This window comes from Carcharhinus amblyrhynchos, chromosome 6 (assembly GCF_965287045.1).
Source record: "Carcharhinus amblyrhynchos chromosome 6, sCarAmb.v2.hapA, whole genome shotgun sequence".
Taxonomy (NCBI): domain Eukaryota; kingdom Metazoa; phylum Chordata; class Chondrichthyes; order Carcharhiniformes; family Carcharhinidae; genus Carcharhinus; species Carcharhinus amblyrhynchos.
This window is the reverse complement of record NC_137329.1, coordinates 78,980,175-78,991,011: the sequence shown is the minus strand read 5'-3', so window position 1 is coordinate 78,991,011 and position 10,837 is coordinate 78,980,175. Positions and strand designations below refer to the sequence as shown.

The 10,837-nt window shown below is 42.9% G+C and overlaps 1 protein-coding gene across 1 annotated transcript in view; it reads left to right on the top strand.

Moving 5' to 3' along the window:
• Positions 1-287: 287 nt before the first annotated feature.
• The window catches only part of LOC145344494 (A disintegrin and metalloproteinase with thrombospondin motifs 20), a 388,246-nt gene continuing 377,696 nt past the window's right edge, over positions 288-10,837 (top strand). Inside the window, exons 1-2 of the mRNA XM_080191669.1 lie at positions 288-436; positions 772-1,115. Coding sequence (XP_080047795.1) covers positions 346-436; positions 772-1,115 — 435 coding nt within the window. The 5' untranslated portion in view covers positions 288-345. The remainder of the gene's footprint in view (positions 437-771; positions 1,116-10,837) is intronic.

The window sequence follows — 10,837 nt, the reverse complement described above, 5'->3', positions numbered from 1 at the left end:
ATCAATGGAGCTGGAGGGAGAGAGCACCATCCCCTGCTGCCTGTACAGTGAAACAGCGAGCCGGGAGATGCACTGAAGGCTGTACAGGGATGGCTGGGATGGCGAGCGCTTCCCGTCGCCAGAGACTGGCCAAATGAGTCCATGTGGGCAATGGGCGTTCGGGGGCTTTTGCAGCTGTCCTCTCTCTCTCTGGATGTTATTGCAAAGGACATTTACGTAACCGACAGTCTCCCCTCCTGCTTCTGCTCTTACTCCTGCTGCTGGCAAGTCTGAGCCGAGAGTGTTTCGTGTTACACGGGAGACGGTAGTGGCGATTGAAGAGCCTGCTTCACTCAGGGGGAAACCATGCAGTGGATGATTTGGGTGGAAGGGCTCCTGTGTCAACTGCTCCTATTTCTACCTCCTTCTCAGCAATTGCGTTTACATCCGAAACAAGGTAGTGTATGTTTATTATAGTGGATTAAAAGTTTTAATTTTGTTCTGGATCCGGACAGGAAATAAATATATATAATTGGTAGATATAGAATATATATGTACATATCCTTGTATCTAGAAGATTTATTTGTATAGAATATGTTTATACATACAATCATAGAATAGTGTTTTTATACATGCAGCCATATAGAATATAGTGTGTTACATGTATATGTATAATGTATATTTACAATGTTGTTAAACTATAAAAGTTTATTCTAGGACGATGATGAGAAACTAACGTTTGAAACTGCACTGAGTTGTGAAATTTTCTTGTGAAATGCTTCTCTGTTTCAGAGAATTTCATAAAACAGCTGAGATCCTATGAAATAATCACGCCGACACGGGTGAACGATTTCGGAGAGGTCTTTCCCCACACTCGTCACTTCAGGAGGAAGAAGCGGAGTTCCGACTCGGAGCCCTGGGCTGCCCGCACTCACTATCGGATCAGCGCCTTCGGCCAGTTGTACCAGCTCAACCTGAGCGCTCACTCGGACTTCATCGCACCCACTTACCGAGTCAGTTACTCCGGCAGGGCAGAGCCCCCAGCGCTGCACTCCGACCTCAGGCACTGTTTCTATGTTGGGCATGTCAACTCTGAGATGGAGCACCCCGCCGTTGTCAGCTTGTGCACTGGCCTTGTGAGTATTATCCGTAGCTTAAATATATTCTGCAGGTATCAATCTCCAGTGGGATGGTCTTGGTGGAATATAGCTGATTACAATGGCCACACACTCGTATCATCCTGGCAGCTGAGCAGTGTGAGGGAATTTGGAAAGGGATGGCATTTTGACCCATTCAAAATCAGGTCATCATTATTTCGAGATCTCTAAGAATTTTGGTATCACCTCGATTTAGAATTATTATCCGGTGTGTTCTCTATGTAAGGATAATAGGTTTTCCATGACTGTTCATCTCACGTGTTTAAGTGTCTGTTTACCTGATTTTCCCCAACACCTTTGATTTAAAGGAGTTTGGCATCTTGTTGCACCGTGACTTGATCTGGACTGATCTGTCACTGAGCATCCGGCAGGAGGGACTGTGATAACTTGCTGGAGGGAGGGGGGAGTACACACAGCCAGGAGTTAAAGTGAGAGAGCGGAGTTCAGCTAATGGACCAAAGAAATACCGAGGACAGCACGTACACAGTGCAGGCTCCTCACTTAGAGAATCACCACAGGATAGATTGCCCAGAACACACACATTAAAGAGAGAATCAGCGACAGAGTATTGTAGAGAGGCAGTTGTCTTCTCCACCACCCCCCGCCCTCCCCACTCGATCTGTCGGTGCTGTTTATAACAGCCAGAAATCCCCCATTTGCTCGGCAATTTACACAGCAATGACAAGCAGTCCAATTCTCAGCCTTCTCAAATGTCTCATCGCCTGTTCTGAATTAAACATGCTACACGCTTTGAAAGTATGCAGCACACTCCCACTATAGCACGCTCAACAAATGGGAAGCTGAGGACATTGGCCAAGTCCCAGCAACCCAGCCCGGCAGTGGACCTGACCCAGAACATTTCTGTCCAATGGCCGTGGCCAATTGGAAGGATCACTCCAGCTAGGGTTCTCAACCTGTCAAAAGTGTGCTTGGAACAAAGCTTCAGTCAGGGCTTATTTCTAATCACATTAATATTTCACATTTGCTACCGAACTCTGGTAGGAGGTAGACTGAAAGAAACTACCTTGGAAATGCTACCGAATAGTGAATGTATTCAATACTTTGGGACATTCATTCTGTAGAGGAACATTTAAAAGGTCATATTTATCCAAATGTGCATTCCAGGATTATTAGCAAGTCTAAGATCCTTTAGTAACACGTGCCCACAAATACTTATCATTTACGCTTGGTATTTGAGTTTAAATGTTAAATATCATTTTAAAAAAGCAAACCTTATGGAATGGACAGTGGCTATTCATTCATTGTGTCCATCCTGGTCAAAAATATCTTTGTCGTTTAATCCCACTTGGTCTGCTGCCCTGTAGCTTGCAGCATCTTCAGTACATGTCCAAGTACTTTTTCAATATGAATAGTGTTCCAGTCTCTAGCACTTTCAGACTGTGCACTCCCAGCCTATCCAGTGTTTCCTCCATGTTGAAATTCTCTATTCCTGGCAACATCTTTGACCCTCATTGGAGGGAGAATCAGTTTTGTTTCCAGCTTTAGTACTGAAGGGGGAGGGGGTGGTTGGCAGAGATCCACCTCCTCTTCACCCCCCCCTCCGTCCCCAAGAGTGAGTTTGAGTGGGAGTAGTTTGTGAGCTGGTACATCTTCTTACCCCTCCATTCATGCAGTGACTGTGTCAGAGCATTCTTCATAGGGCCTGCAAGCTGGACAGTATGTAGCTGGTATCTACCAACTTCATAAATCTAAATGACAAGTTTTCTGTGGGTATTAGTGTCTCATTCACTTCCAGTGAGTGTGAGAGAAATGCATATCTTTTCATCCTCAGCATCTGGAAGCAAGAGTTTCATCTGGGGTGCAACAGTTGAATATTTGTCCACGTCATGTCTACACCTGTGTGTTCATGGACAGATAATCCTGGGAAATGTATGTCAAATTTCTGAACCGTATGGGTGAAGCTCATGCACCTGTTTGCTAAAGATGGAAAATTAGACCATGGCTGGAATTTTACTGGTGATTACGGGGTGCGTGAGGCTCACAAAATGGCATTCTCCATTGGCTTTGGGTGGGATCTTACGAGCCTCGGGCGGGTGAGGTGGTAAAATTCTGGTACATAAGTCAAATGGGTGACAAGGTGGTTAACACTGATACCTCACAGCGCCAGGGACCTGGGTTCGATTCCAGCCTCTGGTTTTCTCCCACAGTCCAAAGATGTGCAGGGTAGGTTGGTTGGCTATTCTAAATTATCCATTAGTGTCAGAGGGATTAGCAGGGTAAATATGTGGGATTGTGGGATAAGGCTTGGGTGGTACATGCTTGATAGACCGAATGGCCTCTTTCTGTGCTGTTGGGATTCTATGATTCTATAAATTGCCATGTTAACACAATGTAGTTTGGGAATTTTATTGCTGGCACAGTTTGTTAACCAGCAGTAGACTTAGAAACACACAAACAGGAATGGACTGTCCCTCCATCGTCCCTTCTCTACACCTGCTCCCGCCCACCTATTATTTTACGTCCCCCCTATTATTTTTCGTCTGAAATTAAATTTGCTCCATTTACTTATTTTTGTTCTTGACACCATTACTGAACAAAAAATAATTCAATGTCAGGACTCAAATGTCAATGTACCCATTATCCACAGCTTTCTGGGGTAAGAGGTCCAGATTTCCAAACCATTTGTGTGAAGTACTGCTATCTAAATTCACCCGTGAAAGAGTTATCTTGAACTTTAAGGTTATGACTTGTCCTGGATTCCCTCCCATTATAGCAAATAGTTTCTCCCTATTTTCCTATCACATCCATTCATTATTTTAAAGTATTCAAGTAGATCAGTATCCTAAATTCGAGCATGTAAACCGACTTGAGGCAGCCTGACCCCATTCATTTCACCCCTTAAGCTCCAATGTAATTCTGGTGATTGGTGAGAGGTTGCAAGTGTCCCTAGTGTGTCTTAAATGTTTTGGGTTGTTATGAATGGTTAAGTGGTGACTAACTGTAAAGGATTGTGCAAGTAAATATAAAAACCTATTTACAAAATCCATTTTATGATGGAAAGTATCCTTTTCCATTTGGTGTTTTTTTATTAAAATAGATCTGCTCTTGCAGTTGAATGCTTCTGCCTCATTTACTTGAGGCAGGAGGATCATGGCAAAATTTTAGTTTCCACCAATACGCATTTTCCTTTATTGGCTGAATATGTAGAAGGCACACTCCATATGCGGTTGCAAATGTTGTACAATAATTGCTGAAGCTTTACTGAAGCCAAGGACATAAGATAAATTGTAGCTTTGGTTAGCTCTGACACCTTGTGCTTCTGATATTGATAACTAACTGGTTTCTATGGCTTCGCACGTCCCAAAACCATAAACTCGAGGTCAATGGCCACTCCTCACCTACTCCGATTCCCATGGCAGGTAGGGCAGTAAAATTCTAGCAAACATGTCTGTGCTTTCTTGGCAGAATTTGTTTCCCAAACACACAATCAGAAAGCAACCTTGTGCTTTCCAACACTGCCATTCATTCTCGTCATTGTGGCTAAGTTGAAAGACCAACTTTGCAAAGTGAATTAAACTTCTTACAGCTTCCTAGACAAAACACATCACGGGTGGTAATTATAGGACAGATGTCAGAGGTAGGTTTTTTACTCAGAGGGTAGTAAGGGCGTGGAATGCCCTGCCTGCAGCAGTTGTGGACTTGCCAACTTTAAGGGCGTTCAAATGGTCAGTGGATAGGCATATGAATAACATTGGAATAGTTTAGGTTAGAGAGTCATTAGATTGGTTCCACTGGTCGGTGCAACATCGAGGGCCGAAGGGCCTGTACTGCACTGTAATGTTCTATGGTTCAACCCCTCTCACCTAGAGACCATCACTGTCCACAACCAAGTAGTTTTGAAGTATTATTTTTCAACTTGCAGCTTGTTTGCCCCACCTTGTCCACGGGAGCCAGTTGTCATTTGTACATCCTCCTTCATTTGCAAGGCATAATTCTAGGCTGTGGGCTATTCCCAAGGCTTCTATTAATGCTAACCTCTTGATTGTTAGGTAGTGTACTTGCAGTGAAATGCTATTGTCCCTCTGCCTGACTGCAAAGTATGAGCTGACTGAGGAATTGCAATGAGTTTTTGCCTCAATATCTCTTGTAATATGTATTCTGTAGCTTTGTAATTTAAGAAAATGATCTTGTTCTGCTCTTTTCCTCTTTGCCTGCTAGAAGTATGGCCCCCTTGCTGCAATATTGTTCCATGAACACTGGTTGTCCTCAGCAAAGAGTGGAAATTCTTCCTGTATGACCCAAAATCATGAGTTGTAGTAGGTTGTTTTATTGCAAGAGACTTCTCAATAGCTTGATCATGGCCTCACGTACATACACATCCAGCAGTGATACTGACCAGCAGAACAAGGCCCTGATAGATCAACCCCAGCTTATTAAGGCAGCTCACAATTTTTACCAAGTTTCTTATCACATTTTTAAAAAATCTGTTGATGCACATAAGATACAGTGAAGTACTTTGAAATGCAGTGGCACTTGTGAGACAAGCAACATGGCAAGATCCCACAAACCAAATTTGGATGAATGAGCTTTTGTTGTATTTTTAATGCTGATTGAAGGAGGCATATTGAGCTGGAGAACTTGTATTTCCTGAAAAAACAACCCAAGGGATCCTTAACATTCAGCTGAGCCCATCAAATGGACAGAATCTGGCTTGTCTTAATGTTCATCAAAATGATAAAAACTGCCCATTCTGTCATCAGCTGATTCAGCACCAACTGATGACTGGGCTTCAGCTCTCTGGATAGGGGCCATAACTCTGTTTTAACCAATTTAGTCATCAGGAAAGCTGTAGCTTCAAATTCAGATTGCAATGTCAATATTTTAAGAAAATCTCAGACAAGTCTGAATATCATGTGTGTTATTTACAATTTAGTTTATCTTTAGAATTTTCAATAAACAGTTGACCAGACATGGAAAATATTGCATTTTTACTCTTACACTTGAAATAACAATTAGATATTCAGTTCTCAAGAATTCCAAATTAAAATGACCATTTGCTTCATTTTAATCGGTCCATCTAGAAATATGCAAATGTTGCCCTATTATAGCAGCAGCTTCTTCAGTGACTTGGGACTTTGGCCTCTATTTGGAAGTTTATTCCATATGTTGATCATCAATTGTGTGAAACAGGAATCTGATATCTGTTTTAAAATGATCTACCTTGTATGCACTTGTAATATTCTGGGTTTACTTCTATCATTATCTTACAAACATCTGTATCATAGAATCACTGCAGTGCAGAAGCAGACCATTCAGCCCATCAAGTCCACACCAAATCTCTGACAGAGTATCTTACCCAGGTCCACATCTCACCCTCTCCCTGTAATTCCATGTATTTACCCCATTCATCCCCATAACTGGCACAGTTTGGGACACTAAGGAGAAATTTACCATGGCCAATCTACATAACCTGCACATCTTTAGAATATGGGAGGAAACCGGAGCATCCTGAAAAAACTCACGCAGACACGGGGAGAATGTGCAAACTCCACACTGACAGTCACACAAAGCTGGGATCAAACCGGGTCCCTGGTGCTGTGAGGCAGCAGTGCTAACCACTGTGTTGCCATGCAACCTTAGTACTATCCCTGAGATTTATATCTGAGATCACCATACTAACATCTACATTTAAGGCTAAAGAGCCAAAGTTTTTCCAGTTTTTTTCTTATAACTCAGAGCTTTGACATTAGCTTTACCCAGAGGCTCCTTGCTGCATTGCCTCCAATGCTTGAATATCTCTCTTGTTTTTTAATGACTGACTCAAACACTTCCTCCTCTGTCCTGTATTATTAACTGAGCCAAAGCCATATTCTCATATTAACCTCATAGATTTTTCTCTTAAATTGGTTTCTTTCAGCTTCAACACCAGTCCTAAAAATATGCAGATCATTCATTCATCCTTTCAATGCACAAGTCACTGTTGCTCAATATTGAATATATTGTTCAATTCAGATGCCCATTCAATTTCCGCTGTTCCTCATTGTCTGGTATCATCTGCAAATGTGATTGCTTTGCACTGAGTTACAGAATGCAGGTCAGTTATGTAAATGGGACACCACAGTCGACCCAGTACTGAACTTAAGACACCAGTTGGCATTGTCCCCTCCTACCCCTGCCTCAGCTTACCATAACATCCCATATTAGCAACTAATAACCATTCATGTTGAAGCTGTCTCAGAAGCCTTTGGGAAGTTGAGGCGTATGAGATCATAGGGATTTCCTGAATCCCCCGCTTCCCACTTGCTCAAAGAAGAAGACGAGGAGATTGATCAGGAAGGATCTTTCTCTTCTGCTGCATCCCTGATAAGTGCTGCACACTGGATTGTAAATGGTTAATTAATTCTGTTATCTTCCATGGAATGGAAGTAAGATGAACGGACGTTTAATTTTGTTTTTCCTCTCTTTATGGGAAGTATTTTCAAATTACTGTACATCATGTGTGACTATTATAATAATTCTCAGTGCCTCAATTGTCTTCCCTATTATCTCTGTGCTCTTGGATAATTCCATTTATCCTTGGGAATTTATTTGCTATGAACTCTTTTAGCTATACAGAATTGTACCTCTTTTATTCTGTGGGCATCCCAAAGAACTTCACAGCTAATGAAGTATCCTTGAAGTGTAGTTACACTCATAATGTAGAAAACACGGTAGATAAGTTCTACAGAATAATGTGATAATGATTGGGTAATCTGTTTCCATGGTGTTGGCCATGATAACTCTGCTTCCTCGACTTATCATGAAATCACCCATGTCCATCAGAGAGGACAGCTAGGGCCTCGGTTTAATGTCTCATTCAAAAGATAGTCCACTTCAGCACTGCACTGGAGTCTCAGCTTTGATTTTTGTGCTCAGGGCCTGGAGTGGAGCTTGAAGCCACTACCACAGAATTGAAGCTATTGATTAGACAATCTGTGGAGGACATATTGTTCAGTCTTTCTTTTCTGAATATTTGGAGGGAGTAATCATTCAGAATAGTTACTATTTTATGCTGTCCTATTGTCTCCTTTTGATCTTGTGTTCACTTTTGTATGGTTATACTCTTGTAACATTAACTGTGTTTAATTCAAGTGATTGCTGATTTACAGTATATCTTTATCCTTTGTGTTAACATTATGCTTTCAAACTTGCTTTTATCTGGCATGATATTGAATAACTTCCTTCCCGCTCAGAAAGGATAATAGGACTAGGGGGCACAGCCTCAAATAAAGGGGGGGCGGTTTAGAACGGAGTTGAGGAGGAACTTCTTCACTCAAAGGGTGGTGAATCAATGGAATTCTCTGCCCGTTGAAGTGGTGGAGGCTACCTCGCTAAATATTTTTAAGACGCGGGTTGATGGGTTTTTGATAAGAGAGGGGATTAAGGGTTATGGGGAGAGGGCGGGAATGTGGAACTGAGCCACGACAGATCAGCCATGATCTTATTGAATGGCGGGGCAGGCTCAAAGGGCTCGATGGCCTACTCCTGCTCCTATTTCTTATGTTCTTATTTAGTTGTTCTTTTATTGCACTGAAGTTATGTACCTCGCACTCAGTCTTTGGCATTTCTAAAGTCAGGTTACACTTGATAATTTTCTGTCCACTGTTCTCAGCAACATATAATTTCCATTTCACATCCAGACTGGAACTCAAATATACAGACCTTCATTGAGTCCCCTAATTTAAAATTTATTTTACTAATTTATATGATGAAACATTTGGTTGAAGTTTGGCCCCATGTTCATGATTGAGAGAGAAAGAGAGCAGAGGGAGTTGAACCTGTTTTCTTGCAAGAAACTAAGTATTTTCTTTGTGATATTTTACTGTTTTTCTTAGAAACATCCAACACTTCAAATATAATTTTATACTTATTAGCACTGTGTAACGAGTCAGGATCTTTCCTTGGTAGAGGAGATTGGGGTGCATTGGATAAAGGGGATAAATGAGAGGCATGGAAAGGATGGATGGTCGGAGGCTTTTTCCCAGGATGTAAGGGTCAACTACAAGAGGGCACAGGTTTAAGGTGAGAGGTGGTAAGTATAGGGGAGACGTGCGGGGAGAGTTCTTCACAGAAAGTATGGTGAGTGCCTGGAATGCATTGTCAATGGAGGTGGTGGAAGCAGGCAGCGTTCAAAGCGTATCTTGATAGACACATGCGTGTGAGGCAACCAGAGGAATAGAAGCTGCATATCGAATCATAGAATCCCTACAGTGCAGAAGGAGGCCATTCAGCCCATCAGCATGCACTGACAACAATCCCTCCCAGGCCCTATCCCCATAATTCCACGGATTCACCCTGATAATCCCCCTGACACTAAGGGTCAATTTAGCACGTCCAATCAACTAACTCACACATGTTTGCACTGTGGGAGAAAACTGGAGCACCCAGAGGAAACCATTGGAGACATGGGGAGAATGTACAAACTCCTCACGGACAGCAACCCGAGGCCGGAATTGAACCCAGGCCCCTAGCGCTGTGAGGCAGCAGTGTTAACCACTGTGCCACCAGTACGCCTGCATATCAGCGCAGGTTTGGTGGCCCAAAGGCCTTGCTCCTGTGCCGTATTGTCTTCTGTGAAGATGAGGACATTGGGAATCTGATATCCCCAAGGTTCTCCTTTTAATAAGAATAACAAATAATGTGTTGGATTTTATAGGATGCTGCAATCACTGCCTGCCCCAACTAATGGTCAGCAGGAAACCTGTCCACCAAATAGTTGACTGCACCTCAGTCATTTTGTGCTGATAACTGACTAAGGGCGAGATTTCAGCTCCCATTACGGGAGGAGATCTTGTCTTGGAGGGATGCTGGTTAATCTAGTTGATTGATTGAGTCGAACTGTGGCCATTTCTGAGAATCCAGGCAGTCCTCAGATAAGAGGAGGTTATGCAGCTGGACTTTAAATTACATAAGAACATAAGAAATAGGAGCAGGAGTAGGCCATCTAGCTCTTTGAGCCTGCCCTGCCATTCAATAAGATCATAGCTGATCTGAAGTGGCTCATTTCCACTTTCCCGCTTTCTCCCCATAACCCTTAATTCCTTTGTCTATCAAAAACCTATCTACCCGTGTCTTAAATATATTCAGCGAGGTAGCCTCCACCACTTCAACAGGTAGAGAATTCCAGAGATTCACCACCCTTTGAGTGAAGAAGTTCCTCCTCAACTCCGTTCTAAACTGCACCCCCCCTTACCTTGAGGCTGTGCCCTCTAGTCCTGCTGTCCTTTCTGAGCAGAAAGAATCTTTCTACCTCTACCCTATCCATCCCTTTCACTATCTTATACGTCTCTATAAGATCCCCCCCTCATCCTTCTAAACTCCAACGAGTACAGACCCAGTCTATTTAGTCTCTCTTCATAGTCTAGCCCCCTCATCTTTGGTATCAGCCTAGTGAACCTCCTCTGCACTCCCTCCAAGGCCAAAATATCCTTGCGCAAGTGCGGCGACCAAAACTGCACACTGTACTCCAGCTGTGGCCTCACCAGTACCCTGTACAGTTGCAGCAAGACCTCCCTACTTTTGTATTCTATCCCCCTCGCTATAAAGGCCAGCATCCCATTCGCCTTCTTGATCACCTGCTGCACCTGCAGACTGGGTTTTTGCGACTCATGCACAAGGACCCCCAGGTCCCTCTGCACCGTAGCATGCTGCAGCTTTTCGCCCTTTAAATAGTGGTCCCTCCTACTGTTACAAATTACAAA